At 42.7% G+C, this 26,247-nt stretch overlaps 1 protein-coding gene across 1 annotated transcript in view; it reads right to left on the reverse strand.

Annotated features, from left to right (window-relative positions):
- MATCAP2 (microtubule associated tyrosine carboxypeptidase 2) overlaps positions 1–26,247 on the reverse strand; it is a 196,933-nt gene that overhangs the window by 149,957 nt on the left and 20,729 nt on the right. The window contains exon 2 of the mRNA XM_069215542.1: positions 9,545–10,200. Within this exon, the coding sequence (XP_069071643.1) occupies positions 9,545–10,200 (656 nt within the window). The remainder of the gene's footprint in view (positions 1–9,544; positions 10,201–26,247) is intronic.

Below are 26,247 nucleotides of genomic sequence, written 5' to 3' on the forward strand. Positions count from 1 at the left end.
TGGAGACTATCCCCATGCAAGAAGTATCACTCTACACTAAGGGTGTGTGAAAAGCCTGTAAAGACTCTTAAAAGGAAAATCACCTCTTACCAGTCCTGAAAATGCAGAGTGTGTGTGTGCATATTCTGTCTGACTTTGTAGTATTAAAGTGGCACCCCACTGGTGGTTCTAGTCCATAGTTTTATATGGCCAAGGACAGGAGTGCTCCACAGAGTACTTTTGGTGCAATGCTTTGCAACTAGAGCAGGTACCTGCCTGCCAACTGGACCCCCCAAAGTCTGACCTCTTGTGAGAAGAGCTGTGTACCTAAGTTGAAAGGGCCAAGAAGTCTGCCTTACGAGAGAGAGAGAAGGAGCCTGCCAATGCAGTAGGAGGAGTCTTTCTTCGGGAAGAGCAAACACCAGCAGGTCCCAGTAATAAGAATGAGAAGAGCAATTTGTAGACCCTGGTATCTGGGTCTGCAGTCTCTCCACAGTAGTTCTAAGCAGAACCATGAAGAACTAAACTGTAATTGCTGAGACCCAGTCAGGGCTGTGATCCACAGCAAACCCAGAAAACAGGCAAAAGGCCATGGCCACAATGAGCCCAGATAAGCAGCTCATGAGGGGCTCAATAGTTCACCTGGTGGTCAAGCCTTCCCATGAGCCCCTTGCCCCTAGAAATTGTAAACATTTAACAGTGAGAGACAAGTATATTGGAGGGAAGATCAGCATCAGAGTCATAATCATACAAATACCCTCTTGTGAAAGGGAGTTTAAACTGTCTACACCAGAATGAGGGTGCCGGGGAAGAAGGCATATAGAGGTAGAACACTGCCTGACTGTGTCCAGCACACTAAACTGTGTGTGACTATAATCATGAGTAGTATTCCATTCTAGTATGTATTAAAGCACTTCCATTAATTGTGTTCCTGTGTGAATGCTGAGCTCTTACCTCGACCACCCCCACACCACCTCCTTGAGAAGACTGTGACTCCTTGTTATTGCTACCAGTGAGGGTGAAATGATAAAGGGGTTGTACTTAGCCCAGGTTGCAGAGTTATAGTAGGACAGAATCTGGGATATCAGAGGTAAATGTTGCTAACCTCTTTCTGTAGTATACTGCAATTATGTTTTTTATTTGCTTCTAGTCTCCTCCAATAATTAGTTACGTTTCTGCTTGCTTCCAAGGTGATTTTTTTCTTTCCTCTTGTGTAGCTGACAGTCCCTTGATGGTTCTCACCAACTTTAATTTGCAATCTGCTTACCTTCTCCAGCGCAGTGAACCTGACAGCTTTGTCAGTCACACCCTGCCTCTGTGCCTCACCCTGACAATAGTTGTGATTATTCCTTGAGGTGAGTCACCCAAACCAACTAATAATCCAATTTCTTACACAAATGTTGTTTACAATTCGATTTAAGTCATACACCTATTTTTTTTTACCACAACTGCATTAGAGAGTGCATAAATTGCTAGCACAGTTTTGTTTCATACAGCAAGTATCTGTGACTTGAGCATGTGGCAGTCTTGCGTCATACATCTCCTTATGCTATGAAATCCAGCAGTGTGTCATTTCAAAGGCAGAAATGTCCATATCAAGGGGTTTGACCATCTGCACAACTGCAATAAATAAACAAACATGCTATAGTACTTAGATACTCACTGGGTGTCAGGGACAGGCAAAACAGCAGGGACCAGTCCAGGTCCAATTGCCACTGGTCAGCTGGACAGTTGCAGGAAAAGGACTCTTGTAGCCTGGTGTGCCCCTGTAGCTTTAACAGGTCAGGCTTCTGAATTCTTTGTCCTAGAGTGAGTAGGTACAGTAATTTTACAGCTCCTGTCAGGGCACAGATGGGTGGCAGAAGTCTTTGGCCACACTCACCTTGAGCTTTGAGGCCTTGGTGTGTGTGGGGAGTGTACTATTGTAAATCTAGTGTCCTCCCCATCTAGCCCTAGAAATCCCATTTGGGGCAGTTACTGTGCCCCCAGTATACTCAGAGGAAGACGTCTGGAAGAACAAAGCAGAGTTTTCCAACAACCAGACAGTGAATACACAAGAACAGTATAAGCATCCAGTTCCCCTTCCATGTAGGTTTCCCTCATAGTTTTATGGCTAAAACCCATAGACATAAAACTGGAGGGACTAAGCAGGCATTTAGCAACCAAGCAGTGGATATAAAAGAATTTCTTTGTCACACTGTTTCCTTCCTCTCAGTAACATCTTATGTGTTATTCCTGCACCCAGCAGGCCCGTCAACCACGATTTGACACTCATGCAGGATTTGACAGAGTAATGTCAAAAAGGTTGCTCACTGCCCCAACCTGGACAGGTTTGGTCAGGTTCAGAGGCACTAGTGACATTTAACTTAGAGGCCATTGGTACATTTTATACCATGTGCTAGGGACTTGTATGTAAGTTAAATACATCAATTAGTAGCATACCGATTCCATCATATTGAAGGGAGCAGCACAGGCACTTTACTACTGGTTAGCAGGGTTAAAGTGCACAGAGCTCTACGTCCAGCAAAATAAGTCAGTGCAAACATTTGGGGGTACACTACTCAAACGATTATTATTCCTACAATTCACAAATGGAATTATTTGTGCCCTACTATAAAGAAGGGCGTCCAGATCCACACATTGTTGCTGTGACTTCCTGTAGTATTCCTGGCTTACTCCTGAAGTTGAAAAGAAAGTGAAGAATAAGTAACAAAAACTTCTGGCTTACTACTGGAATCCAGTAGTAAGCAAGGAGTATTGCTGATCCACTATCACTTGATAGATACATCATATTGCAATAGCGACACAATGCAACATGTCATCACATAATCAAATCCATTGCCTGGGAAGGGTGCCATGAGCCCTAATGAAAGCATTGAATAACAGCTCCACCACCCTTGAATCAATAGTAAAAGACAGCCATGGTTCAGGAGCAGTTGGCCCTTCCGTACCCGGGGCCCCAGTGTCACCTGCTGCACTAATCACAGCTACACCCTTGGGTCAATAAGCTTTAAAGACTATTGAGCTCCTTTGGCCACTCACTCTACTATTATGCATGATTTCAAATTGTTTCCTACCTTTGCTAAAGTAATTCTTTTGTCTTCCTCTTTGATTGGTACAGTGCTCCTTTGCTTCCCAGGTACACTCACACCATAGGCATAAAATGACTATTGACATCAATGGGGAAATCTAGCCCTTTTGGGAAATGCACATGATCTCGGTCTAGCAGTGTTTCACCTCTGCACTCAATTTAACATCATTTTGACAACTGTGAGGTCCACAGTTTAATAACAGACTCAGAAGTATTTTATGATGTGGTGAATTAAAATGTGCTCATTAAAGGTCAATTTAAACTCATGGGACATACAATATGCAAAGAGAAACAACTGAAAATGATAACAAGTGTTTTGCAACATATGCAATCTGTTTTGTGATTTCTTCAGAGCAAAACAGATATATACTTGAATAATTCAAAGTGATGTTCAAACTTCTAAGTTCGAGGTGAATTTTCATAGAAAATGTATGAAGAGTTTCTGAGATGTGTGCGCTGGAACAATATTTTAAAAGAAGATAGAGTGTAGACTACTGGGCCTTTCTACAAACTGCAATAGTAGTTCTAATGTACGGTCTACGCCACTTTCTCTTCTAACTCTTTTGTGTGGAGAGTTCTTCCAGACTTAGCTCATCTCAGCGCAGGTAGATATACAATTTAGTAGTGAATACTGGGGGGACATGGGGAGTGGCTGAAAAATAAGGAATATTAATAAATAAAGAGGAGGGGTTTAAGAGGAGTATGGAGGAATTAAGATAAGAGTGGTCTAGGGAAGTACTTGGGGGAGACCTGCACCCACCTACAAAAAGCAAAAGAACATTTCTATTCACAAACCAAACTTCTATAGTTAGCTTAGCCAAAAAAGACTCAAAACAGTAGTAAGTGTACTTCAGCGCAGAGCTGGAGTAAGTCCAGCCCCACCCATGGCCACCTTAGAGGAACTGCAATACCCTACCCTAGAAAATACCAGCGGTTTAAAACCCCATGGGAAATATTGTTAAAATGGATTAATTTATTCACACTTTTGAAAAATAATATATATATTTTATTAACATATTTTAATGTCATTTTTAAATTTTAAAATGAATATACCTTAAAAAGGTAAAACAATCTAAACAAATTCTATATATAATTTTAGTACCTTTTAAAATATTATAAATAAATATAAATATATATAGTTAATTTCTGTAAATAAATATTTAAAAATATGTTTCATTTCATTTAATACGTTTAATTAAATGTTTAATTTTAAACATAGGTAATAGTGCTGTAGCTTTAAAAAAATATATAACCTGGATTTAAAAATAATTTACATTAACTTTCAACTTACAAATATAGTTTTTTTAAATTACCTTTAATTAGGTGTTCAAAATGTCCTTATACTTTACTTTAGGGAGATCACCACCCCGATTATGGAGGTCTTTGCCAGGTGTGTGGAGCATCAAGTAATGATATAAAGTCATTAACAGTATTAACTTTGGGGTCATATGTGACATTTTTACTGATTCCACCCACTGTTTCCAAGGGTAGGGACTGGTAAGTCTACACTTTTGAGTAACTTTACACTCATGAAGGGTGAATTGCCGAAAGTAGTAAAGATACTCAAAAGAGTAAGAGTAAAGGTACATGTGTAAATGTAATCACATGTAAATTTACCTTTATTAATAGGCCCCTAAGTGTTTCCATAATCTATGAGGAGTGACAAAGGCATGATAACTCTGTTCAAGTTGGTGTGCTTGTAAACGTGTATCTTACACACTACCTCATTTTAAAAGATTGCTCCAATTGAGTTCACATATTGTACTTTATGGGTTTCAGCTCACCAATGCTAGTATTTACTGTTTCAAATTATAGGCTTCTGTTGGATTAAGCTATGGCCACTGATCTGTGCTCATAATTTTTCGTGGAGGCCATCCTTTGAAGAGAAGATGCGCTGTCCTCTTTCATGCTGATCACAGGTTTGCTTCTTGTGGGGAAAATGTTGAGGATGCCTTTTTCTAAATAACACTGCTGCACAAGCTGGCGTGCGAAATGAAGAATTATTGGGGGTATGAGACTGGAATTATTGATCCCTCTAGTAATTTCAAAAGAAACCTCAGAGTTCTACCTGTAAATCTTGTCAATTCTGCCCCTATTTCTCTCTCCAGAGTTAATGGTCCTTGCAGCATCAGTAACTCAGTCTACACGGGCCCAAATCTGTGGACCTCATGATGAAGTTGATATTGTGGTTTGTGCAGAAAATTCTCTTTATGTTCAGCAACCACTTACAGCTGAAAATGACCCTAATGGTCTTAAGTCCCTTTGTTCATTGTTCATTTGACTTGCATTTTGCTCCATGGCTTGGAATATCTCTGCTTTTAAAGTTTAGTGGCTGTTGACAAATGGAAAAAAGCACAATGCTTTTCATCATTCAGCAAAAGAGCTATTAGCAAAAGGGTGGGAACGTGGCTGTAAACAACCATCCGAGAATGTGTTCACATTTGCAATTAACAGAAATTTTGAAGGATATTGTTAAAAACAATAGGTCAAAGATTTCCTTTTTAGAGGACATCAAGCAAGACAATCAATGAACTCAGATATTCATTTAAATATCTATTTACTACATTGTCACATTGTCTTCCATCATTGAGGTTTCCGGTTGTTAAGCAGTTTTTACAAGCTGTCATTATCTATTGCCTTTGGTCACCTCTGCTAAAGTGCAGATACTCTGAGGAACTGATGAGTGAAGAACCACAATCAACAAGCATTGTGTCAATGGCTATATTGGTATAAATGCAAGCACAACAACATCTATCTATCTATCTATCTATCTATCTATCTATCTATCTATCTATCTACCTATCTATCTATCTATCTGTCTGTTATCTATCTGTCTATCTATCTATCTATCTATCTGTCCATCCATCCATCTATCTATCTATCTGTCTCGATTTCTGTCTGTCTGTCTGTGTAGTTATAGATAGGTCAGATTTCCCACCAGAAGAGAGTTTTTTGTTTTGCTAATACTTTGGCACCATTTGACAAATATTCACAAAACATTAAAAAAAAAGTTCACCCACTTTAGCTCCTTCCTGGAATGTTTTGGGGTGATTCATCAAGTAGGGGTTTTAGAAAAAGGAGGCGGGTCGAAAACTCTTTTTTTCCTATGCAATTTACGTAAGGATTTTTGAACAGCGATACAGAGAAAACAGCTGAACAGAATTACATTAGATTTGGCAGAAAACAAGAGCTCTACCCAGAGAGTGCCCTTTTTAAGATTTTATGTATAACTGTTCAGCAATCTTTGAGAAACAAAGGTTAAAAAAATAAATATATCTGGACATTTGGTCCGGCAGGAGTCCAGCGGAAATACCATAGAACCGCAAATTTAAAAAACTTAGGGCCAGATGTAGGAAGGCTTTTGCGACTCGCAAACAGCGAAAAAACGCAGTTTGCGAGGCGCAAAAGCCCTTTCCCGATGCAGAATCCGACTCGCAAACAGGAAGGGGTGTTCCCTTCCTATTTGCGACCGCATCACGATGTAGAGTTGATTTGTGACCGCGAAAGCAGTCGCAAATCAACTCGCAGTAACCATCCACTTGAAGTGGATGGTAACTCATTCGCAAAAGGGAAGGGGTCCCCATGGGACCCCTTCCCCTTTGTGAATGCTCACAAAAATACTTTTTCCGAGCAGGCAGTGGTCCTATGGACCACCGCCTGCTCTGAAAAAAAACGAAACAAAAAGGTTTCGGTATTTTTTCTATTTGCAGCTCATTTTCCTTTAAGGAGAACGGGCTGCAAAGAGAAAAAAAAAACTGCTTTATTTAAAAGCAGTCACGGACATGGTGGTCTGCTGTCTCCAGCAGGCCACCATCCCCGTGAGTGCCTAGACTCGTTATGGGGTCGCAAACTGCGACCCACCTCATAAATATTTATGAGGTGGGTCTTTGCGACCGCATAGCGAGTCGCAGAAGGTGTCTGAGACACCTTTTTGCATTTCCTTTTGCAAGTTGCAAATTGAGAGTCGCTGGGACTCGCAATTTGCAACTCGCAAAAGGGAACCTTCCTACATCTGGCCCTTAGCTATCTAATTGGTTAATGGGGAGTTTTTCCTGTCTGCTGGTTCAGTCCTGAAGGCACTAGTGGATCAGTCCAGTGGGCCCCAGTGGTTCAGTGGGACCGAGCAATCTCACTGGCTGCCCACAATATTAAAGAAAATACTGTGGTTGTCATTTCAGCATACAGGGACTTGGTTCCTGCGTATTGACAACGTTTAAAAACAGAGTATAAGGGGGCAGGCTAGTGGATTGGGGGCTGGCTGCCCGCAGGACCTTTGGCTGACACCATGCATGCACGCACAGTCAAAGGCCATGCATGTCGTGAGCTACTTGCTTGTGTGGGAGTTACCTGCCCACTTGTGTGGGGTTTGTGTGCAGACATATGATCGGAACATCTTACTTCATGTTACAAAAATATAGAAATTCACTGAAAAAACAAAGGCTAAGCGGAGTTACAAGTAGGTCTTCGAATAATGAAAAATAACATTTTGAAACCAAAAAACATTGGACTTCACCAGTTATGTGTAATATGTTATATGTAAGTATTCTTTGCACTGCTATGATGCATATGACCTCACACATTACATCACTGAAGACTTCTGAAATCTATAGGGTTGAAAGTTATAAGTCAGTTAATGTAACTGGTTAATTTCAGTGTTTTAATTATGTGTAACAAGGGAATTTCAGTGGTTTTAGGGGGCCTGCCCGTCAGCAGGAAGTTGGGCCCAGGGCCTTGCCGTAGGCCTTCAGCCATGCGCACTGTGAGGTTGGCTGCAGGGGGATGGCCGTCTAAGGAGAGTTAGCTGCTCACAGATGGGTAGGTCATGCATGGCGGGGGTGGCTGACCACAGGGGGTTGAGCGGATGGAAAGGCAACACCACCCCAGGCTGTGAGCAGCAAGGGTTGGCACAGTTAGGTATGGTACTAAAATATTACTTTATGTTAAAATGTACTGAGAAAAACAAAAGGTAAAGTGTTGTTAGCTTGGTATTGCAATAATATCTTTTGCATTAAAGAAAACCTCAGAAATTCACTGAAAACAAAAAGGTTAAAGTGATGATATAGTTAGGTATAAATGTCAGTTTAAATGTCATGTTAAATGTAGCATTTTAAACTAAAAAAAACATGGGGAGCAGGGTCAACAGTGAATTGCATATGGCAAAACTGAGTCCCAACTGGGGAGGCGTGGTGGGCAAAAAAATGATTAACTAAACCCAGATATCTGTGTCTGGGGGTGGATGTTTTCATTGTCCAGCATTCTGTCCATCATCTGTTCTTTTTGCATCAGACTTGGTGAAGCACACAAACACAATAAAGTTAATTTTCAAGGTCCTGACACGGTCCACGCTGTTAGCGTTAATGTTCAATATGTACGCGTGCTCCTTAGCCCCCATGTTAAGCGGCACCACACACAATTCTACTGGAAGTTGACACTGGGACTCAGGGTTACATTTCAACATGACTGAAAGATTTCTTTCCCTGGATGAGGGAAACAATCTTTGTTTTAATGGACCTAAAACTGAAATTCTGACATTGTACCACTAGCAACCTGTTACCCCCCCACCCCAGATCAATGCAGTAGTCAAAGTCACACCAACTTATTACTCAACCCAAGCCAATGTATCCAGTTCGCATGACTGCTGATCATCCCAGGCTTGATTGCCTATTTAGCATTGATTACTGCAGCTTACTGAATCTTAGATCATAGACATTCACATGTGTTTAAACCCAACAAAGCATCAGAACAGCCCAGATCTCAAGGCACTCCATTGCCAGAGCCCAGAATTTAAGGTAAGTTACTCTGAAACCTCCAAAGAAAGGTCCAGCATACCTAGAAAAGCTAACATCTATCAACATTCCTATTAGAAACCATTAATCGAGCTGCCAGAAACATCACAAAGGCAGAACACTGACTGCCATCTGGACTGAGATCGGAAATCCCATCGAAACCACCAGCTATTCAAGGATGAGTTGAATATAAGAAGCTTTTGACTACCAGCTTTAAATACAGGAATTCGTCACTATTGTGCTCAAAGGAACTGGATCCTGTTGAACCCTCACTTATTTCATCGTCAACCATTCACACACTGTCTATGACTCCAACCTCCCAGAAGACCAAAGAATTGCTTTGGAAGAACTATGGTCTTGAGCTCCAGATCAATACCTCAAGTTTGGTATGCAAGTGTTTTTCGCTCCACACAGCTGAGTTCTCAAGACATTACAGAAAAGTCCGTGCAGGTTTACATGCTGCAATATAAATCTCTCTCAGAATAAATAAATGAACACAGAATCCGTCAGTATGTTATATGTTGTTGGTGGATAACACAGTCCACTGCGTGGGCTGCATGTAATACTCTAGCATCAGACCCCTTATGTACCTAAGTCAGTTGTTATGTGTCATCAGCAATGTAAACAATCTAAATACGACCAACCAATAGAATGCACTATGTATATGTTACAAACGTGCCATACGTACCTGTTTGAGAAATCTGTCAGAGGCCCGGCTGTATTTTGACAGTACATTTGGAACAGCAGGATTTGAATACTCAAACACAGGGTTATAGGTGAACTCGGATTTAAAGAATTTAATTTTTTCTATCTCCAAGTTCGAAGGCCTAATTGCTGTTAGTATGCAGAGTTTAGCTTCTCTTGCTTGGCTTTTGAATGGTGGAGGGGGGCTTGGCTTCGGCAGGCTAGATAAATAATGTCTTTTGACTTTTGTTTTGGTTCTGGCTGACAGTCCCATCCTGCTGCCTGAAATGGCAATGCTAGGACAAAACGTGGTCAATGGGCTGGTGATATAAAGAGGGGATGGCTTGCTGTTGCAATACCAGCTGCTGCTCAGCAGGAGCGAAGGTGCCTTAATCTTGCGTCGCTCTTTCGAAGAAACCTTGGTGGACTTCCTCTGCCGTTTGTGGAGACTGCATGACGTCTGCTTTTGGCTGGGATGTTTTTTTTCCTCTTTGCTCTGTAGGAACACATTGTCGCTACTGGTTCCTGTAGTGAAAATGTCCTTCAGGACTCCAGAAGAGGACAGCAGATGGAGATTTCTTTCAAGACTGAGGGACAAGTCATCTTCTGGATTCAGGATTGACTTCTTAGAGAGCTCCTTTTTAGGCCAATGGAGTTTCTCTGTATGTAGAAACAAATTAAAGCTTTAATGACTTAAAAATATGTTTCTTTGCATCAACAAAACAAGCTGACAGAACAAGCAGGTATGACATATACTTTTCAAAAACATAATAGATAAAAACATGTAATGCTATATCAAACAAAAGTTATCCTCCCCAGACACTCCACAGAGTAGCGTGCTGCGTGTCTGCGCATGTGCTTCAGCACTTCATCAGGAGTTTAAAGAACTATAGTATAAAACTACAATACAATACCGCACCACTTCGAAAATAAGCATTTAGCAAAGTCAGAATGTCTGACTGGCTCGTAATATACAAAATAGGCACAGGGTGGCACCATTATTACTGGGATATAAAATTGTTGAGCAGAAATAAATTATATCCATTTACCTGCAACATATTAATATATACTACAGCAGAATGTAAAGATCTGCAATATGCTGTGGCTCTGGTAGTTTGGAATTCATTAGCACTGTCAGCAGACAGCTGTAGTTGTCCGTAGACGGATGATAAAAATATAGAGGCTAAATGAAGGGTTCGGATAGCCCCCAGACCTGTCCATTATATCTTATGCACACAGTAAAACAGAGAATCTTACAGAGTGGTGTGATAAACTATAGCTTAAGTTAATGCTTTGAGACTACCATACTGCTAGAGGCTGTTATTTCTCCAGCCTTCATTTTATTACATAGCTGTTTTACGTGTTGACACCAGTGCATTCAGGCTCTTCGCTGCCAGGCCTTTTCCCCCTCAGGTGCTAGGCCTTTTTTTGGCTATTTGGAGCAGTTCGCGCTTAGGCCCTCATAAGTTTTTGTCCACATAAGCTATCCACGCCAAATATGCGTCCTTTTTTCCCCAACATCCTAAGGATTCTAGCGGTACCCAGAGTTTGTGGGTTCCCCTGGAGGAGACCGAGAAATTAGCCAAAATACAGCGACAATTTAGTTGTTTTTTTAAATGGGAAAAAAGGGTGGCAGAAGAAGGCTTGTGTTTTTTTTTCCCTGAAAATGGCATCAGCAAAGGGTTTGCGGTGCTAAAATCACCATCTTCCCAGCTGTCAGGAACAGGCAGAATTGAATCAGAAAACCACATTTTTCAACACGAGTTTGGCATTTTACTGGGACATACCCCATTTTTACTATTTTTTGTGCTTTTAGCCTCCTTCCAGTTATTGACAAAAAAGGGCATGATACAACGCCTGATCCCACACAGCTAAACATTTCTAAAAAGTAGACAACATTCTGAATTCAGCAAGGGGTAATTTGTGTAGCTCCTACAAGGTTTTCCTACAGAAAATAACAGCTGAAATAAAAACGTATTGAAATTCAGGTGAAAAAAAACAGCCATTTTTCTCCACGTTTTACTCTGTAACTTTTTCCTGCAATGTCAGATTTTCGACAGTAATATACCAATACGTCTGCTGGACTTTTCTGGTTGCAGGAATATATAGGGCTTGTAGGTTCATCAAGAACTCTAGGTACCCAGAGCCAATAAAGGAGCTGCACCTTGCAATGGCTTTTCATTGTATACTGGGGATACAGCAATTCTTTTGCTGAAATATAAAGAGTGAAAAATAGGTATCCAGGAAACATTTGTATTGCCAAAATGGGCTCAAAATAAGGTGTTGAGAAGCAGTGGTTATTTGCACATCTCTGAATTCCGGGGTCCCTATACTAGCATGTGACTTACAGGGCATTTCTCAAATAGATGTCTTTTTTACACACTGTCTTACAATTGGAAGGAAAAGATAAGGGGAAATAACTCTTGTTCTGCTATTCTGTGTTCCCCCAAGTCTCCCGAAAAAATAGTACCTCACTTGTGTTGGTAGGCCTAATGCCCGCGAGAGAAAGCGCAACATGGAAACATCACATTTTTGCATTGAAATCTGATGTGTTTTTTGCAAAGTGCCTAGCTGTGGATTTTGGTCTCTAAATCAGCCGGCACCTAGGGAACCTACCAAACCTGTGCATTTTTTAAAAACAGACACCTAGGGAAATCCAGGATGGGCTGACTTGTGGGGCTCTCACCAGGTTCTGTTACCCAGAATCCTTTGCAAAACTCAAAATGTGGCCAAAGAAACACTTTTTCCTCACATTCCGGTGACAGAAAGTTCTGGCATCTGAGAGGAGCCTAAAATGTCCTTCCACCAGCGTTCCCCCTAGTCTCCAAATAAAAATGGTACCTCACTTGTGTGGGTAGGCCTAATTCTCACGGACATGAAAGGCAACAAGGACACATCACATTTTTACAATGCAATTTGACGTGTTTTTTGCAGAGTGCCTAGATGTAGATTTTGGCCTCTAGCGCAGCTGACACCTAGGAAAACCTAGCATACCTGGACATTTCTGAAAACTAGACCCCTAGGGGAAACCCAGGATAGGGTAACTTGTGGTGTTCTCCCCAGGTTCTGTTACCCAGAATCCTTTCCAAACCTCAAAATGTGGCAAAAAAACACTTTTTCCTCACATTTTGTTGCTGCCAAGTTCTGGAATCTGAAAGAAGCCACAAACCTCCATCTACCCAGCGTTCCCCCAGGTCTCCCAATAACAATGGTACCTCACTTGTGTGGGTAGGGCTAGTACCCGGAAAAGGAAATGCCCCAAAACATTATGTAGACACATCAAAATTATCAAATACAAAACTACCTGTTTTTGCGGGGGTACCTGCGTTTTGTGTCCTGGGCTCAGCAGCCATATAGGGAAACCTACCAAACCCAAACATTTCTGAAAACTAGACACCCAAGGGAATCCAGGGAGGTGTGACTTGCGTGGATCCCCCAGTGTTTTCTTCCCCATAATCCTCAGCAAACCTCACATTTAGCAAAAAAATCAAATTTTTCCCACATTTCTGTGTGGGATCACCTCACTGTCACAAGTTTCCCACCACCCAACGTTCCCCTCAGGCTTCCGGTAAAAATGATACCTCACTTGTGTCGGTGGGCCAAGTGCCTGTGACAGGGAAGAGCCAAAAACATGTTGAAAATGAGGGGGAACCAAAGCAGGCCCAAAAGGACAGCTTGTAAAAAAACGGTTTTAAGCTGACAAGTGGGGCAGAATTTTTATCAGTATAGATGCGACAATGCTGGGTGGTAGGAATTTTGTGGATTCCTGCAGATTCCAGAAGGTTCCATCACAATAATGTGGGAAAAATGTGTGATTTCCAGCAAAGGTGGAGGTTTGCAGGGCACTGTGGGTAAGAAAATGGTGCGGGTGCATGTGAAGCACACCACCCTGGACTCACACAGAGGTTTAGTTTTCAGATCTGTCTAGGTCTCATAGATTTTTCTACCTGGCAGCGTCCCAAAGTCCAGAAAGTGCAGCCCTCACCATTCCAAGAGGGACAATTTTGATAGTTAGACAATCTCTCATGGCTCAAATGTAAAACCCAAACCCAAAATAATCAAATGTCCTCTTGCTTGCCGTGGGATAGATGTTTTAGTGTGCAGGGGGAGAAGTGAAAGACTGTTACCCCTTTCAGTTGGGGTGGGGGTCATAACCATGCCCATACTGGTTAGTAGCCACCTCACCACTATTTTTTTTTAATTCCCTGAGATCTAGTAGGCTTTCTGCCCCGCCGGGGAGTGGATCGGGGTAATTGCCCCATTTGCCTACAGGTGGGCAGAACAACTTTGTCCCCATTTATTTGCAGTGGGGGTATGGCCATACTCCCACCCTCTTTTTTTTAAAAAGAAATCTTTCCTGCTCTATGGTGGGCTTTCTGCCCCCCTTTGGGGCAGATGGGCCTTACAAAAATACCCCGATCTGCCCTCAAAGGGGGCAGAAATGGCCAACAGTAATGTGCCCCATGAGCAGTGACCCTTGCCCAAGGGGCTGCCCCCCAAACAAAACACACACACCCCAATTCCTGGTGCCTAAGTGGTTTCTGCCCCCCCAGCGGCAGATCAGCCTAATAGAAATAGGCCGATCTGCTCCCAAGGGGGGCAGAAATGGCATAAAATAAATTTGCCCCCTAGGGTAGCGACCCTTGCCTAAGGAGTCGCTCCCCATCTGTAAAAAATAAAAAAAATAAAAAATCCCTGGTGCCCAGTGGTTTCTGTCCCCAATGAGGGCAGATCATCCTAATAACAATTGGCCAATCTGCCGCCAAGGGGGGGCAGAAGGGTCCTAAAATAAATTTACCCCCCCCAGGGGAGCGACCCTTGCCTAAGGGGTCACTCACCTTGTGTGAAACTGACGTAAAAAAAAAATCCCTGGTGTCTAGTGGTTTCTGCCCCCTTTGGGGCAGATTGGCCTATTTAAAATAGGCCGATCTAAAATGGCCTAATAAAAAATGTCCCCTCTGGGAAGCGACCATTGCTCAAGAAGCTGCTCCCTTTCATTCTAAACATAAAAAACCTCTCTGGCGTCTAGTGGCTTCTGCGCCACCCCCATCTGGGGCAGATCAGTCTAATTAAAATAGGCTGATCTGCCCCCCCGGGGGGGGCAGGAAAGGCATTATAATAAATTGTCCCCCAGGGGAGCGACCCTTGTTCAAGGGATCACTCCCCTTCATTCATAACATTAAAAAAAACTCCCTGGTGTCTAGTGGCTTCTGCCTCCTATGGGGACAGATTGGCCTAATTAAAATAGTCTGACCTGCACCCATGTGGGGGGCAGATAAGGCCTAATACTAAATTGCCCCCCCCAGGGGAGAGACCCCTGCTCAAGGGGTTGCTCCCCTTCATCTATAACATGAAGAAGAAAAAAACTCCCTGGCGTCTAGTGGCTTCTGCCCCCCTCCCCAGGGGGCAGATCGGCCTAAATAAACTAGCGCTTCACCCGAGGGCCTAAACGAGGACGAGGTGGTTAAGTCCCTGGCGCCTGAGCGCCACAGCAGAGGACATAATCACCTCGTCCTCGGCACCCAACGGGTTAAAAGTTTGATGGGTGTGAAGTATTTGCCACACCTGATGAATACCACTACCTTAGGGTGAGGTATTTAACAGGATTGTTAACTACCTGCTATTCTACCTTTTTTCATTGAGAATGAAGCAGAACATATGGATTTGGTTTATAATGCACCGCATTTGGTGTACGTTGCCTTTTTTCTTGGATTTTGCCCCCAGTAAATGCTGTCATGCTTCATCTGACAAAATCTGCCAAAAGAAAGACAGGGACAGGTTAGAGTGATAATTATCACACAACTATGAATTTTGATCCGTGTGTAAACTCCACAAAAAGGATAGGAATTTAGCACCCAACTTGTACTCAAGACCTTAATGCTCATGGGAAGGACGATACAATGAACTTACACTTTGTAAGCAAGAGAGTTAGAGCCACATGTACAAGCATTTTTCTAGCAGCAAATGGGACGATTTACAGAATCAGCCGGTTTGCGACTAAAGGAATGTTTTTGGGGATGTACAAAGCCGAAATTACGATTCGGCATTAGGAAGAGATGTGTTCAGGGCATCCCTTCCAAATACCAAATCTGAATTTGTATGCATGATTGTTTTGCGACAGTGAATGCGGTCACAAAACAACTGCAGTTAACACCAATTTCAAAAGTGTGTTTAACCATTCGCAAACGGGAAGAGGTCCCCAAAGGACCCCTTCCATTTTGTGAATGGTAGCGAATATATATCTTAAGAGCAGGCAATGGTCCCATGAACCACTGTCTACTCTGAAGTATGAGAAGAAAACTTTGAATTTTTCTTTTTGAAATGCATCCCGTTTTCCTTTAAGGAAAACGAGTCGCATTTTTAAAAAACTGCTTTATTTAAAAATCAGATCAGACATGGTGGTCTGCTGTCCCCAGCAGGCCACCATCTCTCTGAGTGCACCCATTCCCAATTAGGTCACAAATTGCGACCTACCTCATGAATATTGAAGAGCTAGGTAATTTGTGACCTTAGTGGGAATCGCGAACAGTGTACTTAACACTGTTGTACATTTTGTTTTGCGACTCGCAATTTGCGATTCCCAAACAGATTGCGAATTGCGAGTCGTTAAACAAAAGGTCGTACATCTGGCCTCTAGTACTTATTAGCATGTTATAAATTCGGAGCTAAATTTCAATACCTATGGAAATAAGAGTTTGTACACTGCTCGGAATTACAAGTGTATGATAATTATCACAATATCGCAATTTTTCCCTGATAGAATTCAGAAGGGACACCTGCCAAAGGAAAAATACAATGCATATGTAATTTAGATGTGTTAGATACCATTGCTCCATTTTAGAACTCGGAAAAGGAGTATTTTCTACACCCAATACATACATCATCCTTGGTAATGGTATTTGCAGAGCACTTATTACCAGTTCAGTGCTAAATTCTGAACCCCTTGCAAACAGTCGGAACAAGGCTAAAAATAATGAGTTGTGTGATAACTAGTGCAGCATTGCAGTTTTCCATGACTGATTCTGGCAGGCCAAACCTGCTGAAATGTATTGAAGGAAAAGGCCTGGATGAAAGAGTAAAAATGGGAAATCCAATGTCTTTTATGGTCAATTTCCAAGTTGAATACTCAGAATAGGAAGTCTTTCCTACACCAAGTAAACATTTCACCCTATAGTACCTTAGTAGTTATGCATAACATATTCCAGCTTCAGCATGACACCAGCCCTACCTGCTCCAGCTCTGCTCAACCTAACCCCAAGTCCTGCCATGTTCATCTCAGTCCCAGGCCTGCTAGCTCCTGGTTTGCCCGGGGTCCGCTAGCTCAAGTGCTGCCAACGCCAGCTCCATCTCTGCTCCATCACCACTAGTTCCAGCTCCAGCTTGTTCAAGATCTGTCATTTTCAATTCTGCTTCAGTCCTGCTCTTATCTAGATGCCCAAGAACTTCAGCACTTTGGGTTTTTGTGCTTTTGGGTTGTCTCCTCCTTGCGCTGGGGCACTACATCCTCTCTGTAACCCAGGTTGCACCCGGGAAAGACAGTGTGGCTTCTAGAAGAGGTTGACTTTTCCTTAGAGCCGCTAAGAAAGAACTGGGAAGTATTGACCCCCTATGTCCATCCCTGAGACCTACCTCCAGGACTAAGAGACTAAGACAATGTCTAGAATAGCGAAAAATAGACTGAGTTGACACCACCTACACGTCTTCTAATGTAGATGACATTCAAAAACTGGTATCAGATTACAGAAAATTCTTAGGAGATGCTAATTTTCACGAATGTGCTATTTAATACCCTATTACACAGTTATGTTTTGTCCCATTTCTTTTTTGTGGTAGCCATTGCTGTTTTTGCTCCAAGGAGCAATGTATTTTGCCTTTGCAGACTAAGTACAGCCATTACAATATAGACTTAGGACAACAATGACCACAGCAAAAGAAAAGGAGCAAAATTGGACACCACTAGGGCCTCATTACAAGTGGCCTGACGAGGATACTTTAATTATCTGTCCTAATAAAACTGATCCCAAGGGAATCGGTATTTATCGGGTCCGATAAATAACTTCTACCATGAGTATTCCATATACACATATGGAAGAGCATGCTGACTTTGTTCATTTCACCATCAAAATCCACATGTACTGGTATTTATTGCTGGACATCTCGACAATAGATTTCAACAGGTTTCACCTACTTAAATTCACCTGGGTAAACATTGTATGGAATGCGGTAATTACAGTGAAACTCGAGATTCTAATTCATGTGCAAACGCAGGTGTTTGCTCAGGTTGGCACTCATAATGACGGCCTACAGTGGGTGACGCAAAATTAACCCTCTCCTCTCAATGTGTTGTGGGGTCTCTGAGTCTAATATCTCACAGATATGGATTAACCTTGGGTTGAATGGACCCCCAGAAAAGCTGGCGGGGGGGGGGAATCGTCATGTGGAAGACCTTTTTAGACTTCCTAAAGTGAGACGTTATTTACCAGTATCATTAATTACCCTAATATTGTGTACTCTTTATTGTATCTCCCTCTAGAAAGTAATTTACTAATTGTTCATGCTACCGAATTCCAAAATAGAACTGATGGTATAGCTACGCTTTTTTCCAATGCCACTTATCTTAGTGGTGAACAAAAAAATATAAATCATTCAAAGAGAACCAATACAAACGACAGAACAGGCAACTACGTGGAAGCCATCTGAGTCCCATTAAAGTCGAATACATTTTAAATGAACTCATACCGGGGACGTCTTATCTTTTGTCTGTCTTTGTATTCTCTGTATGGAAAGATCTACCTAAGGCCACTAGTCATTGCGACCACTTAAACAAACTCAGCAAGACATTACACATGCATAAGCTGTCATTCAATAGCACACAAAGCCTCACTCACACCTGCTGATAATATCATTGATAGATGTGAAAGCACACGCCACAAGTGAGATCAGACTGAGACAGTCTCATTTGTCCCCTCTTCTCTCTTTTTCAAACTATTGATTTCATTTAGGTATAAAAGTTGTATTGAACACGGTGTAAATCGGTTGCCAAACAGGCACATCGAAATATTTTGGAAATCAATATATTTATGAAAAATGAAATGCGGTTGTACACGTCATTATATGTCCACCGTGCTCTGGGTTTAATTATTAAGATAAATATTATTTAAAAAAGGCAGGATATACCAACTTTAACCTCCTGAAGGCTGAATCAGGTAACCGCAAAGTTACTACAAAAGCCATAGTGAGCTACCCATTACAATCAATCAGTCAATCAATAAGGGATTTGTAAAGCACACTATTCACCCGTGAGGGTCTCAAGGCGTGGGGAGGGGGAGAAGGTGAGGGGGGGTGGTACTGCTACTGCTCGAACAGCCAGGTCTTGAAAAGTTTCCTGAAGGTAAGGAGGTCTGGCACAGGTGGGTGGGAAGAGTTTTCCACGTTTTGGCAGCGATGTGTGAAAATGAGCTACCGCCGGTTGTAGTTCTGCAGATGCGTGGAACGGTTGTGAGGGCGAGGTCAGCGGAGTGGAGATGCCGGGTCGGGGTGTAGAAGGAGAGCCGTTTGTTGAGGTATTCTGGTCCGGTGTTGTGCAGTGCTTTGTGAGCGTGGGTGAGGAGTTTGAAGGTGATTCTCTTGTTGACTGGGAGCCAGTGCAGGTTTTTCAGGTGGTCTGTGATGTGGCAGTGGCGGGGGTGGCCAGGATGAGGCGTGCAGAGGCATTCTGGATGCGTTGCAGCCTCTTCTGGAGTTTGGCCATGGTTTCTGCGTAGAGGGCATTGCCGTAGTCCAGTTTGCTGCTTACGAGGGCTTGGGTGACTGTTCTTCTGGTTTTGGTGGGTATCCATTTGTAGATCTTTCGGAGCATGCAGAGGGTGTTGAAGCAGGAGGAGGAGATGGCATTGACTTGCTGGGTCATGGATAGTGAGGAGTCCAAGATGAATCCTGGGTTGCGTGCGTGGTCGGTGGGAGTCAGAGCAGTTCCGAGAGTGGCAGGCCACCAGGAGTCATCCCATGCGAAGGGGGTGGAGCCGAAGATAAGGACTTCCGTCTTGTCTGAATTGAGTTTTGAGGCAGCTGCTATTCATCCATTCGGCGATGGCCTTCATTCCTTCGTGGAGGTAGGTCTTGGCGGAGTCCTTGGTGAGGGACAGGTTCAGCTGGGTGTCTTTGGCGTATGAGATGATGTTGAGGTTGTGGGATTGGGCGATGTTAGCGAGCGGGGCCATGTAGGAGTTGAAGAGGGTCGGGCTGAGGGACAAACCCTGGGGTACGCCACAGATGATTTTGGTGGCCTCTGAGCGGAATGGGGGGAGGCGGACTCTCTGGGTTCTGCCGGTGAGAAAGGAGGTGACCCAGTCCGGGGCTCTGTCGAGGATTCCAGCATTGCTGAGGCGTGAGCGTAGGGTGTGGTGGCAGACGGTGTCAAACGCGGCCGAGACGTCCAGGAGGAGGAGGGCCGTGGTTTCGCTGCTCTCCAGTATGGTTCTGATGTCGTCGGTGGCAGCGAAGAGGGCAGTTTCAGTGCTGTGGTTGCTGCAGAATCCAGATTGGGAAGGGTCCAGGGTGCGGTTCTCCTCTAGGAAGCGGGTTAGTTGTCTGTTGACGGCCTTCTCAATGACTTTTGCCGGGATGGGGAGCAGGGAGATAGGCCGGAGGTTCTTGAAGTCCTTTGGGTCCGCCTTGGTTTTTTTGAGGAGGGCGTTGATCTCAGCGTGTTTCCAGCTCTCCGGGAAGGTGGCGGACTCGAAAGAGCTTTGATGATCTTCCGTAGTTGGGGTGTGATGACAGAGCTTGCTTTGTTGAGGATGTGGTGAGGGCAGGGGTCAGATGGAGAGCTGGAGTGGATGGTGTTCATGATTTCGATGGTGTTGTTGTCATTGATGGGGGTCCAGGAGAGCAGGAGTTTGGTCGGAGGTGAATCTGTGGTGTTGGTGGTTGCTGGTGGGGTCTGGGTGCTGAAGCTGTCGTGGATGTCTGCAATCTTGTGGTGGAAGTAGGAGGCTAGGGTCTCACACCTAAGACCCTTGTTGCGATAACCATTTCTTTAAAGCAGCACGTGGTTTCTTGTGGAAGCAAAGGGTCAGTATGTGTTGTTGTTACATATGTGAGGAGGAATCCTCATGACCAGACAATTAACCTAATTTGCTAAATGGGAAGAAGGTAGTTCCCACCATTAACCATTCTTTTAATGCTACTGTCCCTGCCCCTACACTGAAATCCAATTTACTACAAACACACCTCTTGTATCAGTACCAAGCCATATCCACAACCTGGCATGGGAGCCTCTAGAAGAGTAGTCCGCTGACACCCAGGGCTCCAACAAGGAAGATTAGGACTTGGAGGGATGAAGGTTAATTGGAATACTATCCAGTCGTCCGTTTTACTCATAATCGGAAAGGATGTACCAAGCTTCCTGTGCTATAGTTTAAAAAAATAGAAAGATATCTGTCAGGAAGGCGTCTCAGACTTGTGGTTCTCCAGGGTCAGGCCAACAGAAATATATTCGAAGGCAGTTATGACACTGTTTTTCAAAACCCTAACAAGTTACACTAGCATAAGCCTATTCGGGACTGGAAGCTCTGGTGAATGGGAAGATGGAAACTAGGAAGGTCCTTTATGGCTGTGAAGCTCAGACTGAAAAGATCAGCTATTGGTCTCACTCCCAGGCTATGAGAGGAAGTACAGTTAAAAGGGCAGCAAGCAGGCAATGCTGTGCTTGGCAACAGTGATTGTTGGGCTTAATCTGCTTTTGACTCAGTTCACATCCGTTTGGCATTTGATCAAGCTTTTTTCTGTTTTTCCTTTCCTCATTCTCTCAGTAGTTAATCTCCCTATCGGGCAGGGCTCTACTAGTTTTACCACTTCCCTCTGTTTCCCTGCAGTTCCTTGTGACTTACCAGTTGGTGCTCTTTCGTTGTTGGTGCTCTCTTACTGATAAATCTACAACCAGAGCTCTGCTGGACCGATGTTCTCTTTCTTTTCAGTTCTCTGCCTGTAATCTGGTAGCCAGAAGCCTACTTGTAAAGCTCTCCTTACTGTATTCAGGTAAGCACCATACTGATTCTGACTATTGGAATGATGCACCCCTGTTAAAGACTTGCTTAAGGTATTGTGTGCTTTACACTATGGAAGCCCAACGGTCTAGTGACTCTGACACGCATTACTATTTGGACCTCACCTGTATTTCTCACTCTCTTACTCCCCTGATCCCTCTTTTCCCCAGAGAAGCGCTATTTTCAGGGGTGTTCTTCCTCACTCTGAAAGTGTGCTGTCTTAGGAGAAAGAGGTGGATTCTTAGCTCTCCTGCGAAACCACAACCATTCTAAAATTTTGACAACATCAAAGTGATGCCAAATGATATATGATAAAAACATGAAAGAGCTGCAAATGAACCATTTTCAGTAATATAACACCAAAGGAAAAAGACTGTGTATAATACAGATTGAGTCAATAATGCAACATAAAAGTGTCTGGGAAGCCATTTGGCCAACCTACACATTTCAGTCAGAGGGGCCTTAGCCTTGGCCCATGGAGCTGCTACTCCCCTGGTGCTGTGTCCTTGAATACCCGCAGGCACCTTTGTTCCTGAAACCAATTAATGCTTTTGCAAAGAACAGAGTAATTCACCAGGTCAAGCTAGCAGTCATTTGATACTTCCCTTTGCCTGCTATCCTATGAGAGACAAAGAGGGAGTCAGTTTTGCTGAAATCTTTGGTTCTATTTAAGTAGGCCATTTTCACATCGAAGGAAGAAAGGCAAGTTTCTCCACTCTGGAGAAGTGCTGGTAAAATACAGGAGGAGAGTTTCCTGAGTGAAAAGATACCGAAGAAGTGTCCCAAAAGAGAAATCCCCTGTTTAAAATTGTTAACTAAACAGGACACAATCCAGGACAATAGCTTAGATGTTTCATCAACTGCGCTCAATGAAAATATTAGCTACGCACCACAAGCTCAATGCTGCATATATCACAGAGTAGGAATAATATTAAATCCATGGCTTACTAATTTGTTGGTTACAAATTATTTACCGTGCCTTGGTTGCTGAAATAGTTATGGGTTGTTCAGTGTTCAGCCTTTCTGGGTGTTGCCATTCAAGATATTTCAATGCAAAATTCAACCGAAGATTTGTAGAATAAGTAATCCTAAATTGTTTCATGGAAAATTAATGTCCATTTTTCATCATGAAGATTTCATGTCATTCTCAGTTTTACTGCATTTTCATTTGTCCATAGAAAAGATGGAACCAAAACTTTTCATCAACACATGTTCTGTTCCTGAGGGATTTTAACATCTTTCTTACAATTGTTTACTAAAGCGCACAATATCCTCGACAATACTTTAGATGTTTTAACAAATATGTTTAATTAAAATATCAGCTACATCTCACAATTTCACAGTTACACACTTCAAAGTACTACATTAAACCCACCGGTTACCATTTTTTGGTTACAAATGAAAAATCGTCCCTTGGGTGCTCAAATAGTACGAGAAACAGGGTTATTCAGTTTCCAATAATTCTTCTTGGTGCTGCCGTCCAAGATATATCAATGGAAAATTCTACCAGCACACCACCAAAGGTTCGTACACACAGGTTGTTTCATAGAAAATGAATGTCCATACTTCATCATCAGGATTACATTTTTCACTTTCAGTTTTATTACATTTTCATTTGTCCATACAAAAGATAAAACCAAAGATTCTCGCCAACATGTGTTATTTTCCCTAAAGGATTTCTCAACAAACTTCCTCAGGGCTAGAAACAAATAAACATAAACATACATCTATATTTATAATAAATATACATTTCACATCAAAACGTTTTATACAATTGTCATGGTGTACAACACCCAGTTAGTGAGGATCTACTAGTAGCCATCCCAAACAAAACAACAGGTGGTGTGCTGGTAGAATTTTGCAGATATACTTAATGTTTTAAAGAAATTACTTAATCAAACAGAGACATTATCTATATACACAAAAAATAATATTGATTCGACAACCATAGAAATTGTGGCTCAGAATTCTGTAAGGACAAGAGACAAGGAGAATGCATTAAATTTATTTTATTCCAACTCCAGCAGCACTCGAAACTTTTTAACAGAAAACAATGTTCTCACAATACTTCTAGAAAAGGTGAGACTAACACTATAACTCCGAAGGCAGCTTACCATATGTCCCTGCCACACAGGATCCAGCACTTCACATAACAACTACAGTTCCCTTCGAGAGGTCCTCTTTTCTCTTTTCTCTCTGCTCTGGCAGCAGGGAAAAGTACCTATTGGCGAGATAGTGGGTTGGCTGTCTTTTCCCCCTTCCATCCTAGTATAATGTTATTGAGTATCTGTGTTTTCCCAGTACTTGATGTTATAGTCACACCGACTACTGGAATAGTAATTTATTAATGCTTTTTTTGAAGCATCTTCTGTCTCGTGCTTGCCCAGGTCCTTCTCCACAACAACATGTCAGAGAGGGTTGTTTTGTCAGGGAGACCATAGACATGTACGGCAGTGCATTTCTCCCACCACGTTGGGGTTCAGGAGAGGCTTTTTATTGTGTTGCGCATCTGGGATATCAAGTTGGCTGCAGATGCCGAATAGCCAGTCTGGGATTTCCTTGATCCTCTTTGTTTCTTTCCTAGTGCTTAACTTGAGCCGATGGTTTCTGGTACTCGCCACCGTCACTTAATTTTCAACACAGGAACTTATGACAGCTGCCACATGGTGTCACTGTCTGTCTAGTTTAGAGATAAGCAGAACAACAGTTTATAATTAAAATAATATATATTAAAAATGACTAATAGCTGCCTCACAATACATTCTTTTAGCTTTGGCGGCCCGGGATAGTCTGAATTGTCATTGGCAGCGCTGGTAGGGGCAACAGGTGAAGCAAGCTGCAGTGGCCTCGTGATGAGTGCTCTGGCACTTATTTGTTTTACCAAATTAAGTACTGTTCTTTTCTCATTTGACAATTTAAGGCTGACGTGTGACAGTTGGGTCTATTGCCTCCATCCCTTGACAAGTGCTGCAGTAGGCTGGGCACACTTGCTGCTGTGCTTCTGTTACAGCATATGGGCCCTCCTGCTTCGTCGATTCCGCTGCCTCTCAGGGGTTAGCCCCAGTCTGTGCCTGCAATACAGATTAGGTTGTTGGGGACATTTATTATCGATTCCACTCTGATCAAAATGGCAGAGCTCTTTGCCATCGTAGAATGCTGGACTGCAACTGCCCAGGACAGCCATAGTGTTGAAGTCCGGTACCACTATGCATGCCACCTCTGTGAGGCTGAACCTATGACCATTGTCCTGAAGTGGTTTCCCTTGCAGAAGAAGAGCCAGGCTGTGAGAAGTATGTGGCCTGCGTCCCTACACAGACGGATCACTTGTGAACAAAACACATGTAAACAATGGGCTTGGCCTGCACAGAAGGACAAGAGATTGCCTGAGATTATTTTGCAAAAGAACAATAGGAAGCATGGAACTGAGTTGCTCCACCAAACAGAGTGAACCTTTTAAGCCATCTGCACCTGAACCCAATCTTGCCTGATTCCCTAGACTTGTAGGGGCAGTAACAGTGGGAAACCTTATTTTAGTGGGCGGAGAGACGATTACCAAGAAGGAGGGCAAGTGTAGTGTATCTCTGTTAGGACAAAGCTTTGGTACCCCTACATAATGTACTTATTAAATTGTGTAGTATATAGTTCTACTGTGAGATTAAAGTACTTTCTTATTCCATAAAAGATAAGCACTGGGCTATAGTATTCTGATTGTTGGTTGATTGTTGAGTTCTGAGCTATTGCCCTCTCCTCTCCCTCACACCTGCACTCTCAGAAACTTGTGACTGTTTTTCATCGGAAACCCAGAGAGTCAAGGGAAGAAACGGTTGTACTTGGCCCAGTTTGTAGAGCCACAGTAGGACAACCCCCAGGACAGTAAATGACCTCAACCACCATGGTTGAGGCCCGTTAGCTTCTAGTTGCCCTGAGGCCCACCAAACATGGTCTGGCACCATTACTCATCCAGCAACGTTTGGCAGAGTAAAGGGAGCTTGGTTTTCTATAACACTGTGTTTTCTCCAGAACCTTAAACCTCTAACAGGATAAGCTTGAGAAAAGCTGAGGACAGCTCTATAAAAATCTTGTGCCAAACAGGGGCTATTTATACGAAGGAATCCTTGACGTCACAGGCTTCAAAATGTGGTTCCTGGTATGTATATCTTCTCTTTTAAGGATCCAAACCTCGACTAGTCCATACATACTGACTCACATTCTCACTCACCTCAGCTTCAAAATTGCAAAGATGACCCACAGATCACTTCAGCTCTGACTGGCACTGGAACACTCTGTACTATAGTATACATACATACACCTGACATGAGAGAAAATAGTGTTCAAAAACTCTAAGTAAGATGGGATTCATAACCAATAAGCAAAACAAATGTTGCTTGAATTATGTTTAAACTAAATATCACTGAACCACTAAATAGTATACCAGCATTACAGCAGTTGGAACAGCAATACTTAAGCAAACACTTGAACCACCATAGTCATAAGCATTACCATTGCTTTATCAGTTTTTACTTTCTTATTTCAGGTAATCATTTGAAACTCATTTTTGGAGTTCTTTGTTCTAGAGAATGAGTTTTGTAACTTACTCGATGTATCTTTTATAAAGCCACTTTTCACTCCACGGATTCTCTGGGAAACAGAAGTATGAGGC

The sequence above is a fragment of the Pleurodeles waltl genome, chromosome 2_1 (genome assembly GCF_031143425.1).
Source record: "Pleurodeles waltl isolate 20211129_DDA chromosome 2_1, aPleWal1.hap1.20221129, whole genome shotgun sequence".
Classification (NCBI taxonomy): domain Eukaryota; kingdom Metazoa; phylum Chordata; class Amphibia; order Caudata; family Salamandridae; genus Pleurodeles; species Pleurodeles waltl.